We start from the raw sequence: 17,234 nt of genomic DNA on the forward strand, positions 1-17,234 counted from the left end.
AAGCTGCATTGATCTCTTTTCCAGCTAACTCCTCATTCCATGCTACACCTGCAAGCTGTCAGCTGAGCTCTTCATAATCACCCCCCCCCCCTTGTAGTTCCACATATACTCTTTTCTCACAGGGGTCCTTGCACTGCTGGCAACCACCCAGGCAATCACCTCATTTATAATTACATCCTCTGATGAGATGACCAAATCCAGAACCCTTAATCTTCGTGTGCCCTCTGTTACGTACTGTCTGAGGTAGTTATCCCTCAAAAACTCAAGAAACTCATTTTCTTTACATCCAGTTGCTATATCATCCTTCCAGTCTATATTGCCATAATTAAAATCACCCATAACGATCACTCTTTCCTTATTTGCTTGGCTAATTTGACTATACATTTCACTATCACCACCATCCACATTACCAGGTCTATAACTACACCCCACTAAGTATTTGATTCTATTCACCTCTATCTCACACCATACTGCCTCAAAGCCACTGGCCCTATTTCTCTCTTGCATCTCTACTTTGTATGGACATAACTCTTTCTCTATCATCAATAGCACTCCCCCCCTCCCTTTTTACCCCTTCTATCTTCACGAAACATATCATACCCTTCCATCTCTTCCTGTCAGGATGTCGTCCTCATCTAACCATGTCTCACTTATTCCGACAATCTTTGGGTGAACAGACGCAATTAGTGCAACCATTTCATCTGCCTTGTTTCTTATACTTCTATCATTGGTATCCAAACACAACAGCTCATTTCTGGATCTACAGCTAGTTCCTCTGATATCCTCCCTCGATATGATCTCTCCATGCTAGACTGGGGCCATTTCCCTTTCTTCTTCTTCATTTTAGAACCCTTTTCAATTCCAACTGTTTCCTCTTGATCCCTGGTCATCCCATTCCTTTCCTGCCTACACATGCTCTAACCTCCTCTTGCAGCATCCACCTTTCTCACGCTGTGTACCCCTGTTCACACTGAGCCTTCCTGTTTCCCTGCTCCTCTTGCACACCCATTCTGTCATTTTCTATGCTCGTACCACTCACTTCCCCATTCATATCCACTTCTTCAATCTCTCCTGTCTTACTCTTCTGCTCTTCCACATCACTCCCGTCTCGATCTGATTCATTCTCTCTATTCACTTCTCTACCTTCTAGCAGCAGTCTCTCCAAGTGACTCGCACTATAACCACTCAAATGCAGTCCATCGCTCCCATACAGCTCACTTCATCCCTCAAACTCATTCCACACATTAACAAACTACTCCCATCTCTTCACACATTTCAGCTAGCATATCATTCATAATCCTTGCTCTCTCCCTCATTTCACCACAGTCATACCTAGGCAACACACTGACTACCCTTCCTGTCACACTATTCTCTTTTATCCTTCCAAGCAGCCTCCTGATATACATTTTGACATGCTCTTTGTTCTCTCTCAAATCATTTGTACCAATTAATACTATTAACTCTTTTGCTCACTCCTGCCGCATATCCAATTATACAAACTTATGCTCCACACTCAGACTACACAGAGGAAGAAATAGATCAATTTTATGAAACACTAGACCAACTGGTAAATAGCAATGATGCATTTTTTATGATCTTGATGGGAGACTTCGATGGTAAAGTAGGTGTAAGTAAATGCACAGCTAGCAGCAATGGGAAAATATGGACTGGGACACAGGAATGAAAATGGAGAAAGATTGATAGAATTTTGCGAGTAGTGGTAGAAAGAACCTGAAATTCAGCGGCCACATTTTACAAGTTGTGAAGATGTCACGTCAGATAATGGTAATGATACAGGGAGGACCCTGACAATCAGAAATAAAGGTTATGATAAAGAGATTAAGAGGAAACTGCATAAGGAGGATGTGAGAGGTTCAGGAGCAGTTTATTTGCATGGAGTGGTTGAATGGAATGTAGACTGAGTATGTGTGTGAATGTAAACACATTGAATCAGATCAGTTTAAGGCACAGTTGGATGAGCATTGTACTACAATGTGTACCTCTCATGAAGAGTCTCTGACTCCATCGATGTCAGATGAAAGTAGAAGTCTTCATATAATGAATCCTTTCTTTTAAAAAAGGAAGTATCAGAAATGGAGATGGCAAAGTCCAAATGGAGAGGTGTTTAATGAAAGATTATATTTTAACCAACAGAAAATATTGTCCAAGATATAGATGTAATAAATAGTTTCAATAAAGGTAGTGACCACAGATTAGTGAGATGAAAAATAGTCAACAACAAAAGATGGGAGAAGCAAACTTGTCAGAAGCTAAAAATACAGAGCTCTTCTGGAAAGAGATAGAAGAAGAGTTTTATAATATTAATTTGAATAAAGATCTGAAAAAAAAATTATAAAATAATCATTGAGACCCTACTAAATAATGCCAAAGATTGCTGGAAACCAAAAGAAGGATGAAAGAAAATTGCCTGACAGCCTAAACCTCCTCAGAAAGAGAAAAGAAATGAGAATAAATCTAGACATGAGAAAGAGAATAAAATTATCAGAAAACAATAAGAAAAAGGATGACACAAGAAATTAGAAACTTCAGAACAAGGAGAATTAGAAAAAACAATAGAAAACAGTCTAAATGAAGTGAGAAGAAAGTTGTCCATAGGACAATAATAAAATAAATTAACAACCCTTAAAGATGAAAAACTGATTAAGTACAAAGAAGAGATAATAAGAATAGGAACCTTTTTATGCCCAGTTGTATGATGATTCCCAAGACTTAAACCAATATATAAACAAAAATGTAATATCCCAAATGAAAGTGGAAGAAATATGCCGTGATGTTTTAAAAGAAGTTGAATATGCAATGAGTAGAATGAGTAATGGAAAGATACCAGGTGAAGATGAATTACCAATAGAAATTCTCAAAGTAGATGGTGTACGGTTTAAATTTATATATCATTCTTAAGATAGAAGAGAACTTCAAAGAGTTGGAACAATGCTATCTTTATTATTATTATTTATTATTTTTTTTTTAAAGGGAGACAGAGAAGAGTTATTAAAAATAACTGCCCTATCAGTCTTCTTTCAACAATATACCAATTTTATTTTACAAAAATCATTAGCAACAGAATATAAAACAGATTAGATTTTTGCTAACTGCCAGAACAAGCAGGATTCAGAAAAAAAACTATTGCACTGTTGATTATATGTATGTGATAAAAACAAATACTTGAAAAAACAAATGAATACCAAAAACATTTAAGTCTGTCATTCATTGATTTTAAAAAGGCATTTGATTCATTCTCAACATTAGCTATTTTAGAAGCCCTTAAAAATCAAGGCATTCAAAAAACTCGCACTGATATATTTAATCAAAGAAACTAATGAAAAAAAGTAAAAGCATCAAAGCTATGAGAATATCACATGAAGGAAAAGCAGAAATAATCAATATTAAAGACAAAGGTAAATTGATTGAGGAAAGACGGAAAAAAAATAGAAAAAATTGAACAATTTTACAGTTGTTTATACAGCTCTAAACACCCCAATCAAGACATTGAAATCCACCACGATGTGGAAGTACCATCAATATTGAATGAAGAAACAGAAAAAGCATTTAAAAGAAATGCTAAATAATAAAATCCCAGAACCAGATAAAATTACAGTAGATATGAGGGTCGTCTGAAAAGTTCGTGGCCTTGACCATAAATGGCAACACTATCGGGAAGATTTTTTTCCCGCTAAGTTGGTACATCTGTCATAAGCATACATGTGAAATTGCAAGTTAGTGTATCAATATCAAGTAGTTTGTTTTATATAGCTGTCTAAAGCAAAAGTGTTGTCTGTATCCTTCGAAATGGATAAAATTGAGTATCTTATGGTTATAAAATTCTTTGTAAAAGGAGATTTAATGTCAAAAGAAATTTATTCGAAGTTCATAAAAATTTATGGGCACTCTTCTCCTTAATTTTCGACAATTAAGAAATGGGCTGCAGAGTTTAAACGTGGCCATACCAACCTTTTAGATGAACCATGTGAAGGACGTCCAAGAAGTGTAACAACACCAGAAATCATTGATCAAGTGCACAATATGGTATTGGATGACTGGCAAGTCAAGGTGCATGAAATTGCTGAGCCTATAGGCATTTCCAAAGAACATGTAGGATATATTTTGCATGAAGAATTGCAAATGAAAAAGCTTTGTGCAAGATGGGTGTGCCATGCTTGCTCACAGCAGATCAAAAAAGCACTTGCATGAAAATCTCTAAACAGTGCTTGGAGTATTTTAACAAGAATAAAACTGATTTTGTGCATTGATTTATTACTATGGATGAGACTTGTATTCACCATTACACACCAGAATCCAAACAGTAGTCAAAACAGTGAAAATAGCCAGTTCAGTGCCAAAGAAGACAAAGTCTGTTCCATCAGCAGGAAAGGTCATGGCATCGATGTTTTGGAATGCCTAAAGGCATTTTGTTTATTAATTATCCAACTTCTAGCCAACTTCTTTATGGAGACCTTCGAAGAAAAAGCCTTAAACTTGGCCCCACTTAAACCTATTGTTTAGCTACGCTATGTAGATGATGTGTTCGCTATTTGGCCGCATGGCCTAGACACACTCGAACTTCCTTTCACACCTAAACAATCAATATCCCAGGATCCAGTTTACCTTAGAAAAAGAAAACAATAACAATCTCCCTTTCCTAGATACTCTGATTACATGCCAGTCTAATGGATCCCTGGCTTTCTCAGTTTACAGAAAACCTACACATACAGGTAGATACATTCACCAGCTTTCATACCATCCCCCCCTCCCAACAATATGGGATTATAAAAACCCTATATAACAGGGCAAAATTAATCAGTTCAGATAACAATGCCCTTACTACTGAACTTATTCATATTCTTAACACCTTTGCAGCCAATGGATACAACCCCCATAAAATCCAAAAAATATTAAAACCAGTTAAACCCCCCCCTCCCTCCCCACAAAAGGACTACTCTAAATCTGTCACTATTCCTTATATTCATGATACTTCTGAAAAGTTAAAAAAAATCTTAAAAAAAATATGACTTCACAACTTGTTACAAACCATATCAAAAATTGGCATCTTTTATCCATACTCCCAAGGACCAGCCACTTCCTCTAGACCTACCTGGAGCTTATCAGGTCCCTTGTAGTTGCAAACTGTCTTACTATGGACAAACAGTGCCATTTTACCCAAGTCCTGAAGATGCTTTCAGGCGCAAACTTTGTTTGCACACACTTGGATAAAGGATTAAACTAAATTTATTATAATCTGACCAAGTGAAAAATAAACTTTCAACATGCACATACAACTAATATAGCATGTATATCAGAATGCAACAAGTAATACACAATTAAATAATCTGAAAGCAAAAATTAAAATAGAGGAATGAGACAAGGTTGATACAATGTCACCAATAATATTCAGTGCTTGCCTAAAAGAAATATTTAAAAATCTAAATTGAAGGGGAAAAAAGTATCAGAATAAATGGTCAATATCTAGGCAATTTATGATTTACAGATAACATTGTTCTATTTTCCAAAATCTTGACATAAATATTGATAAAACTAAAATGTACAACAAAACACAACTAAAACATTAAAATAAATGACAAGAAATAGAAATTGTTACTTAATTCAAATGTCTAGGTGAAATAATTAATGTAGATAGATTGAAATTGGGAATGTTTAATAAAACAAAGAATTAACCAAGGATCGAGACAGTTTGGAAAACACAATAAGATTTTCTAATAGGTATATTTTGTATCTGTGTAAAAAAAAAAAAAAGCACATGAACAACGCATCATACCAGCTATGACATATGGAGCAGAAACTTAGAGCATCATAAAAAGACTGGGAAACAAATTAGGAGCTGCACAGAAAAACATGGAAAAATCCATTTCAGACAAAAGAATAGACAAAGTAAGAACCGTAGATATCAGGGGGAAAAAAAAACAGGATTAAAATACATTAAATAAATAAATGGAGATGGCAGGACACATTACAAGACAGGGAGGCAATCCCCAGACAAAAATTTGTATAGAATGGCAAGCATGAGAAGGTTCAAGAAAAACCTGGCAGGCCATCACCAAGGTGGTGAGATAAACTACATTCAATAGGAAACAATTGGAGATTATGGATCAGAGACAGAGAAATGTGGAAAAATATGGAGGAGATCATTGTCCAGCAGTGGATGGATAAGGATAGGATTGGTGATATAAAAATTCAACTGCATCTTTAAAATCATGAACATATATGAATTTCCTATTTTAAAAAAAAAGTTAGACAGGGAGATGCCATTTCACCTAAATTATTTACAGCAGTCCTAGAAGAAATTTTTAAAAAGCTGGATTGGAAAGGAAAATTAAAGGAATTATGCTAAATGGGAAAGAATTAAATCGCCTATGATTTGCTGATATTGTTCTTTTAGGAAACTCTGCAGAATAACTTCAACAAATAATCACTGAATTGAATGCAGAAAATAAAAAGAAAGGATTAAATATAAACAAAGTCAATAACGTATAATAAATGCATTACCAAAAAGTCAGTACAAATGGAACATCAGGAAATTGATATAGTAACCTGATATGATTGCCTAGGACAAAAGTTCACAGTAGAGGGTGACTGTAAAGAATAAATTATATGTAAAATTGAACTTGGTTGGATCCTTTGAAAAACATTATAAAGCACTCAAAGGAAACATTGAAACCTTAAAAGAAAAATATTTTATAGTTCATAGAAAAATATTTTGTATATTTCCTATCATGACATATGGAAGTGAAACATGAACTTAAAGTTGACCAAGTTGAGGATTACCCAGAGGAAAATGGGAAGATAATTACTTGGTCTTACCATTCTAGCTAGAAAGCACAATATTTGGCTAGAGCTCTAGGGTGAACAACATTATAACAGACATTAAAAGATCCAAATGGCAGATGGAAAGAGAACTACAGGAATACTAAAGAGATGGCAGAAACTCAGTGGCATAGAATGGCTCAAGATAGGAATGAATGGAGAATTTCAGGTAGGCCTTCAAGCAGTGGACAGAAAATGGCTGGTGATATCAGAACATTTAAATTGAATGCAGTGATTATTAGTGTAGTTAGAGAGGAAAGCTACTGATTGCAATGATTGTTTCATTTTCTTCTGTTTTTGTTCAGAATATTGTTACAAATAATCAACAAATTTTTTCTAATACAATACAGTCAGTCCTTGATTTCAAATGCAACTTGCAACCACTTATACTTATATTGGCTATCCCATTAACACTATTACTGAATACCACATCACTCTTACAACAAATAGTCAAGGGGGTTATTACTTAATTCAAAAATGCTTTTAGTTGCTACTGAGGGTTAGAAACCCTTAGACTTTTGGAAGGAATGTTTCATTGTACAGATTAGATGAAGCAGCATATTGAGGTAACAGTAGAGTGTATGAATGACATGTGGAAGAAGCTGCTGACAATATATTATTTTCACACATTCACAGGATTTGACAAAACAAACTCTTATAAGAGATTAATGACAAGCTAGTGCTATTAGCTAGGGAGTTGGAGATATAGAACAGCTGTGGAAGAAGAGCTCACAAATGATGTTAGAGTTAGAAGAGCAAAGTTGTAAAAGAAGATAAAGCTGATTTCACAAAAAATAGTTTAGAAAACAGTTTCAAATACTGAGTGCTCTGGATGTCAATAAAGTGGTGGGACTGGATGGAATTTTGTCACAGGTTTCGAGAGAAACTGCTAAAGAACTGACAGCTCCATCGATGGGCTTTACAATTAAAGTCTGGCCACAGAAAATGCATCCAAAGGAGTGGAAGGAGAGTAAGACAGTGCCATTGCATAAGGGTGATAGCAGACTGGAAGTGTCAAATTATAGACCAGTTTGTGTTTCATCAGTAGTTAAGATCTTGGAGAAATTAGTGAGGGACCATATACGGTGTTGGGCAGATGAGGATAATGTCGTTATTATTATTACGGGCGACCCCAAGGGTCCTTAGATTCATTGAGGAAGGTCCTAAATATCATGTCCATCACAATTATTTGACATTCACATAGTATCTATCATACTTTGTCTTGAACTCATTTACCGTCATAGCACTCACAACAGACTGGCATATTATTCCACTTATTCACCACTCTCTAAAGGTAAAAAACCCAGCTCTAGCACCCTTACTAACCACACTCTTGCGAAGCTTCCATGGATGTCCCCTAATCCTCCCACAACCAGCCCTGTTCTCAAAAATATCTTCTGAATTAATTTTATAGAAACCCTTCAGTAATTTGAATGTCTCAATCATATCTCCCCTCCTCTGCCTATCAACCAATTTCTGCAATCCTCAACCTGTTTTCATAAGGTTCATTCCACAGACCTGCTATCATCTTGGTCACTCGCCTCTGGATCCTCTTCACCTCCTCCCTATCAAAAAGAAACCTAGGTGACTAAATCTGGGACAGTAGTCGAGATGGGGTCTTATCAAGGCTCGATACAGAGGAACAATAACTTGCTTATCTCTGCTCGTCAAAGTATTCTTCAGCATCCAAGTGATTTCATGAGCTGATTTAGCCACTTTTGCAATGTGCCCCCTAAACCTCAATTCCCTATCCACCAATGCTCCCGAGTCCCTGGCCTCATCAATCTCCTTGAGTACAGTTCCACTAATGTGATATACTGCTGCTAATCTTTTCACCCCAAAATGCATAACCTTGCATTTTGCCACATTAAATTGACATCCATTCTCCTTAGCCCAGACCTCCAATCTATCCAAATCATCCTGCACAATTTTGACATCTTCTGCATTCACTATTGCCCTACCCAACTTTGCATCATCGGCGAACAAATTAACTGTTCCTCTTAGATCCTTCCCTATATCGTTAATGAACATATTAAACAGCAGTGGTCCAAGAACAGAACTCTGTAGCACACCACTGTGCTACAGAGTTCTGTTCTTGGACCACTGAGTAAACTACTTTGGTATCTCTCCATCAATCACCCACCTATACATCTCACCAACCATATATATACATTCCCATGTGTTGCAGTTTACGGATTAGAATTCCATGTGGTATCCTGTCAAAGGCCTTAGCCAGGTCCAGCAGTATCACTGTAAATCCATTACCCTTATCTAGTGTTCAGCCGGCACTGTGTTATAAAACCTGAGCAACTTACTGAGACACGATCTACCCTTCACAAAACCATGCTGTCCCCCATACAGTATCTCATTTTCATCAATCCATTCTTGTATTTTTCCCTTGACTACTTTCTCCAAGACCTTGACAACGACTCCTGATATGCTGATCGGTCAGTAATTTGCAACAGTAGTCTTGGATCCTCCTTTATGCAGTGGAACTATTTTGCCCTCTTTCCACCCCTTCGGGACTAAACTAGACCCAAGACTCAGATTAAACAATATGGTCAAGAGCACTGACAGTTCTTTAGCCGTTTCACATAAGACCCGTGCTGGTATACCGTCCAGTCCCACAGATGTATTCACATTAAGGTTCTGTAATAGATTATTCACCTCCACTTCATTCACCACAATTCCCCTATAAACTAATGGTTCCTTCATTCCTTCAATGTCACCACCTGGATGATATACTCCTGCAAAGTGCTCACTCAGTAATTCCACTATATCGACTGATTCAGTGACCTTCCTACCATTGGCATTCCTTAAAATCATTCTGCCGTGTACAGTTTTTCTTTTACTAGCAGCATATTGAAAGAACTGTTTGGGATTCTCTTTAGCTTGCATGGCTAATTTCCTTTTATAATCTGCTTTTGCTTTTCTTACCACACTCGTTACCCTTCTGGCCTGTACTTTATAACATTCATGTGCCTGTAGGTCACCATTCTCCTTAAATTCCCTCCACAGTGGTTTCTTTTTTTGCAACTCAAGTTTAATGGTGTTATTCATCCATTTAACCCCTACATGATTTACTATTCTGACTCTAGGTATACAGTCAGCCATAACCTCCTGCAAATGCTCCTTGACCGCTTCCCATGCCCTATCAACATCCAGCCCTTGCAGTTTCACATGCCATGGCACTGAACCAAGCAATCTCCTAAGCTTGTCATACTTGCCAGCATGGTAATTCCACATGTACCCTGTCTTAATCAAAAATTTTACACATTTAGCCACCTCCCAGGTCAAGACCTTATGATCGCTCTCACCAGTAGGTGGCAACATGGTCATATTCATTAGTCAAATTCTCAGATGCTATTCCTATGTTAAGCACTCTTGAACCCCTAGTATTTTCCATTACATGCTGTCTCAGATAGTTATCCCTTAATAACTGAATAAAATCCTTCCTCCCGTGTGTCTTTCCTCCTTCGAATCGATGTTACCATAGTTGAAATCCCCCATAATAATTACCCTCCTTCTACTCATTTCATCAATTTGTCTATGCATACTATCTCCACCATCTATTCCATCACCTGGTCTATATCAGCACCCAACTGTACATTTTGTTCCGTTAGTTTCAACTCACACCAAATAGCGTCCAAATGAGCTCTTTTCACTATCCTGCAATACAACTTCTATTCTCCTTGGCTGCAGTTCATCAGCTATCATCAATAACACTCCTCCCCCATTTTATTCTCTCTGTCCCTCCTGAACACACTATACCCTACACATTCTACCCCACTAACTATATCATCTTCTGTCAGCCATGTTTCATTAATGCCAATAACCTGTGGCCAGGAAGAGCCAATCAATGCCAAAAATTCAATTCTTCCTTCTTGTTCCTAATACTCCTGGCATTAGTATACATGAAATGCAGAGGTCTGTTTGTCCCACCCTATCTTTATTCATATCCACTTCCTCCCCTCCTTAATAGTTCTAGTTTCCCTGATTTTGCACATCCACTCTCACTTCACTCACCAACACTTTTTCTAGTCTTCGCACACCAAATCCATTCAAATGTAAGCCTCCATCTCGTACAAATCCTTTCGCCCATCAAACTCACTCCACACGTCCACAAACTCCACCCCACACTGTCTGCATAACCTCCGCATAAAGTCATTTGCAATTATGGCCCTTCTAAACTCTTCTCTGTCATACCTTGGCAACAGACTCACTATCCTAACTCTGTCACTCTTTTCTTTCGCTACCTATAATAATTCTTTCAAGTCCTCTCTCATATCAAATTTATCTCCTTTGAAATCATTCGTTCCCGCTACGGTTATCATTTCTTTCACCCTCTACTTTTGTGCTCTAATACTCTCACTTACATCCTTAATTTTCGCACCCGGTAAGTACGACTTAGTCAAATTCTCATCTATCATACCTCTTGCTAACAAATCACCATACAACACTCTTTCCTTCATTTCTGAAACACTCCCAATCATACGCTTATTTTTTCTTTCATACACTTGCTTATTTCCGTTAGCCGAGGTGCTCGGGAAAGAGTTTTGCAGATGCTCCAACTGCTGCTTCGCCCTATGTATTACTGTGCGTATCCATGCGATCTCGCTCATTACAGCTAATTTCTCTTTTTTTTTTTATCATTCAAACCATTTTCTCTCTCTGTATAATTACTTTCACTCTCTTTCATCACCACTCTCATTGCTATCTCGTACAACATCACAGTTTACTATCAAACCACTATTTTCTCTCACATTCTGGCTTTCTTCTACAACAACAATCTCACGACCACACACACTTCAATTCCTCACTTTCGGCACAGTCTCTCCCACCACTATCATTATCTATCCAAATTCCAGCCTCTATCGGGAAAGCATACATCCCGCACACATTACACTGGATGAATTCCCTTACATTAAAGTTTTTGAACAAAGACTGCGATGTTTTGGACGCCATTGTTTTTCTTCACATTGGTGCCATGTGCTACACTATCAATAATATCTTTAAACTACTATGTTTAAATAAAGCGGAAATCACACAGACACACCAAGTTACCAAAAACAAAGACTACTACGGTAAGATTAAATCAATTGCCAATTTTTTCTCAAAATAATATTTATCTTTTCTGGAGCTCTCTGCAAACACTACATACAGTGTTGCTCTGCGAGACGGAGCACCCCGACTGCAAAGTCAACATGGATTTGTTAAGGGATGCTCTTGCTTTAGTAATATGATTTGCCTTTTATAATAAAGTGACAAGAGCAGTTGATGAGGGAAAGGCATATTCTACCTTTTTTTGTAAATTTACAAAGCCATTTAGCAGGACAACACACAATAATCTGATATTTAAGTTGTAGCACATGGGTTTAGATGTCAGGTTAATGAATTGGATTCAGGATTGGCTATCTGATAGGTATCAGTGTATGGTGGGGAGGCATTATCAAGGAGGCTGAAGGATATAAGTGGATCCTACGGAGCTCAGTACTGTATTGTTTAGTATTGCTCAGTACTGTATTGTTTAGCCTTTATAATCAATCCATTTTTCCTAATACAATACAGTCAGTCCTTGATTTCATATGCAACTTGCAACCACTTGTACTTATATTGGTTATCCCATTAACACTATTAATGAATACCACATCAGGTATTCAACAACTGAATATCCCCTTGCAATCCACTGACATTGTCAGTGGATTGCAAGGGGATATTCAGTTGTTTGAAGATGTGAAGGATTATTAGTAATAGTGCAGGTGTGGTAGCCCTGCTAGAAGATTCAAGTAAACTGGACAGATAAGACAAATGAATGGGCGTATCAGTTTAATGCAGCTAAATGTAAAGTCTTGAAGTTTAGGATACATCGATGGGAGGCTGCACACTCTGGAGGAACTGTACTAGAGGAAGTAGGAGAGGCAAGGGGTCTGGATGTGATGATTGATAGAAACCTGAAATTCAGAGAACATATTGCAAAGGGAGTGAAGGTTTAAGCGTATATCATCAGGGTAGAATCATGAGCAACTTACATGTAGAGGACATAGAGAATGGCTTAATTGTCAGTGAGTAGGAGGCATTTGGCAAAATAACCTTAATGTATATAAAGTGATAAGATTTGATGACATATCACCATGCATCTTAAGGGAATATTCCAAGGAATTGGCATGCATGTTTAATAAGAGTTTTACAACAGCACAGGTTCTAAGGGTGTAGAAAGAAGATAAAATTGTTCCACTGCATAAAAGTGATGATAAGGCTATCTGATGATAGCTTCAAATTACAGGCCATTCTGTATATCTGAAGGTGTTGCAGGTACTAGAGAGATTGGTGAGAAGTAGGATACAGAAATGGGTTGATAACAGCAGTATTCTCTGTGGTTATCAACATGGATTTGTTAAAGGGCGATCATGTTTTACTAACTTCCTTATGTACTATAACAAGGTGACAAATACTTTGGACAGGGAAGATGCATATACAGTTGCGTACTTGTATTTTGCAAAAGCTTTTGATAGGCTGCCACATGACAAGCTGTTAAATAAATTGAAACAGATGGGATTGGATAAATCTACTGAGTTGGCTGTCAGATAAGTATTAGAAAGTTGTATATGGGGGTGCAGTATCCTGAAAGAGGAAGGTCATTATTAGTGTACTGCAGGGGTCAGTTTTGGGACCATTGTTGTTCAGTTTGTATGTTAATGATTTTGGGATGGTTTTAACTAGTGATCTGCTACTGCTTGAGATGATGCAAAATTGGGGAGAGCAATGCAGAGTAAGGCCATAACAATGCAAGCAGATGTTATGGCCTTACAGAAGAACTTGAATAGATTGCATAAATGGGCAGGTAAGTGGAAGATTTTGAGACTTGGTGAACAATGATGGGATGCAAAGTATATGCTTGGTGGGGAAGCTTTAAAGGAATCAGAGGAGATGAAAGATTTGGGAGTGATAGTGGACAAGAATCTGAAGTTCATTGGCCATATTGCAAAAGTTATGAATACGTAACAACAGATAATGTTGTGACGTATTCATGACTGATATATAGGATCCTGACATGCAGAAATAGAGGTTATGATGCCATTGTATAAGGCTTGATCAGGCCTCATATGGGTTATTCTGCACAGATTTATTTACTAGGTTTTCCTGGTGATGAACATATGTTAAAAAGTTCCAGAGAAGATTCACAAATGCGGTCAGTGGTCATTGGATTGTGGCATAGGAGAACAGAGTGAGAAAATGTGTATTGCAAAGCCTTGTGAATAGGAGAAAGAGGGGAGGAGGATATTATTGAGACATATAAACTAGTCAGCAGTTTACCAGGTTGTTACCAGGTTGACATGGAAGAGATTTTTCATAGAATGAGAAAGGGGGGGGATAGAACAAGAGGCCATCACTGAAAACAGCATAAAGAGAGTCAGGTCAGGTTCTTTGCATGGAGAGTAGTTGAGTGGAATGCATTGCCTGAGAGTGTTGTGAATGTAGACACATTGAATCATTTTAAGGCATATTTGGATAAACATTGTGTGCAATAATGTGTACCTTCCACCATGAGTCTCTCCATAAAAGTCAGATTTTAATAATAAAGTGCATCTGAGTATCAGCCTCTACTAGCAAAAGAGAAGTCATTAAATTCTTTCAGTTAGTAATATGGAATTCTCTTCAAACCATAAATTTAACAGTACACAAAAATATATTGCTTTGTTAAAATAAGGTGAAATTTATATTATTTATATACTATAAACTATAAAATGCACAATTTGGCTTGATAGTAAATTGAAAATAGCTTAGAAACTAATTATGATGAAACAGAATTTATTACTACTGATATAAATATTTTTATATTAATTAATTAGTAAATTAATACAAACTATTTACAAGTGAAATTAAGTTTACATTAAATGCAAACAAGAAAAAACCTTAATGAATGCTATATTTTAAAAATATCTAAATATCTAGATAGGCAGTTAGCAATATGTTCACATTGAGTTTGAAAAGCTGTGAATGTATTTCTTACACACAAGATGAGACTCTTCCAGATAACAGCAGTAATAGAAGAAATAAATGAGGAGAGGAGAAATTTGGACTAAAGGTTTGGAGTCGCTGAATAATGACCCATCCCTCACTAATTTACTCCAAATAACTCTAAGCACAGGTATTCATTTTCTGATCTTCGTGGCTTCTACAAAGACTCCTACAGCCAATATTCATCTGAAACAGCATCAATAAGTCTTTGCAGAATCTGCAAACTGAAGTAGAAACTGAATACTTGTATTGAGAATAGTTGGAGAATCGGTAACCCATTATTAACCAAATGAGGAATTTGAAGTACCTAATAATGAGCCTCTTCAATTAAATAGTAATTAACCTACAGTTAAGAACTTTTAGAATAAACAAATGAAGTTCCTTCTAATTTTTAGAAATCAGAAAAGATTTAATAAAATGAGAGAATTAGATTAAGAAGGTGTAAATTGTGGATCAGATATTATTATTATGGGCTATTTCATGGAGTCCTTAAATATCATGCCAAGCCACTATCCAACATTTATATGCAATAACTATTATACTTTGCTTTAAACTCATTCACAGTTGTGGCACTTACAACAGACTCTGGTAACATATTCCATTTATTCACCACTCTCCAAGCAAAACATCTAGGACTTATGCCCCTGCTAACTACACTCTTGCTCAGTTTTTGAGGATGACCCCTAGTTCTCCCACCACCAGACCTGTTCTGAAAAATTTCTTCTGTATTAATCTTGTAAAAACTTCTCAATAATATGTCTCAATCATATCACCTCAGTCACCTTTTCTACCAGTCAACTAATTTATGTAATCCACAAATCTTCATCCTGTCGTCATAAGGTTTATTCCATAGACCTGCTACCATCTTGGTTATTTGCCTCTGGATCCTCTTCTTCTCATTACCAAGAAATCTAAGTGATCAGATCTGCATGCAATAGTTGATAGTCTTATGAAGGCACTATAAAGAGAGGTATAATAACTTGCTTATCTCTGCTTGTCAGGGTATTCTTCAGTAACCAAGTAAACCGATGAGCTACTGTAGCCACTTTTGCATTATGCCCTCTAAATTTTAACTCCCTATCCACTAAAACACTCCCAAATCCCTGGCTTCATCAGTTTCTTTGAGTACAGTTCCATCAATGTGGTACACAGCTGGTGATCTTTTCACTCCTTACATTTTGCCACGTTAAACTGACATCCATTCTCCTTTGCCCAGATTGTAAATCTATCCAAATTATCCCACAAAATTTTAACATCTATATTAACAAACAACTGAACAGTTCTTCTCGGATCCTTTCCTCTATCATTAATGTACAAATTAAATAGTAGCAGCCCAGGAATGGAGCTCTGTGGCATACCATTAGCTACAGGCCTTCTACTGGACTCTATTCCTGAATAATCTACTGATATCTCTCCATCAACTACCCTCTTATCCACTTCACCAACTTTATATTCCTCCCCATGTGCTGCAATTTATTGATTTGAATTCCATGCAGTATCCTGTCAAAAGCTTTTGCAGAGTCCAGCAGTATCACTGCAATCCATTACCTTTATCGAACTCAGTTGTCACTGTATTATGAAACATGAGCAAGTTACTGAGGCATGACCTACCCTTCACTAAACAAAGTTGCTTCCTCCCATATTTGTCTATCCATTCCTGTATTTTGTTCTTGATCAACTTCTCCAGTACCTTGACAATGACTTCCAATATGCTGATCAATCGGTAATTTCCTATATCAGTCTTGGAGCTTCCTTTATGCAACTATTGGAACTATTATCTCCTCTTTCACAACTTCCTTGGGACTAACCCAGAGCTGAGACTTAGATTAAATAATGTGGTTAAAGGAACTGCCAATTCCCTGGCACCTTGTAAAACTTGAGCTGGTATACCATCTAATTCTATGGCTGAATTCACATTAAGGTTCTTTAATATACTCTGCACTTCATTTACCTCAGTTTCCATATAACCCTTTGTCTCTCTCATTACTGCATTATCTCCACCTGGGTGATATACTCTTTGAAAGTGTTCACTTAGTAAGTCTACTATGATATTTTGTCTGATTCAGTACCTCCTTACCATTGGCTCCTTAAAATAATTCTGCCATAAACATTCTTGCAACATAATGAAAGAACTCCAAATTTGTGATGCCTTTTTTTTCACTACTTGTATATGGAAATGACTTCTGCATTACTTCACCCTTGGTATCACTTCTGGGTCTGGCTCCTACTGATGAAACTTCAATAAAGGTCGAAACTGGTCTGAGTAGTGATCATTCTCATAATGCGTAGGCATCATACATGTCTGGAAGGATATGGCTTTGCATTATGGGATACTAAGGCAATTAATGTGATGTCATTAACCTTTATATACAAGTTGC

General features: G+C 36.9%; 1 protein-coding gene across 1 annotated transcript in view; it reads left to right on the top strand.

Moving 5' to 3' along the window:
• Positions 1 to 2,766: 2,766 nt before the first annotated feature.
• Positions 2,767 to 17,234, top strand: part of LOC150109077 (protein bicaudal C homolog 1-A-like) — a 169,488-nt gene continuing 155,020 nt past the window's right edge. Inside the window, exon 1 of the mRNA XM_090401568.1 lies at positions 2,767 to 2,880. Within this exon, the coding sequence (XP_090257694.1) occupies positions 2,767 to 2,880 (114 nt within the window). The remainder of the gene's footprint in view (positions 2,881 to 17,234) is intronic.

The sequence above is a fragment of the Typopeltis vanoorti genome, chromosome 2 (assembly GCF_054136105.1).
Source record: "Typopeltis vanoorti isolate ZY-2024b chromosome 2, IOZ_Tvanoo_1.0, whole genome shotgun sequence".
Taxonomy (NCBI): domain Eukaryota; kingdom Metazoa; phylum Arthropoda; class Arachnida; order Uropygi; family Thelyphonidae; genus Typopeltis; species Typopeltis vanoorti.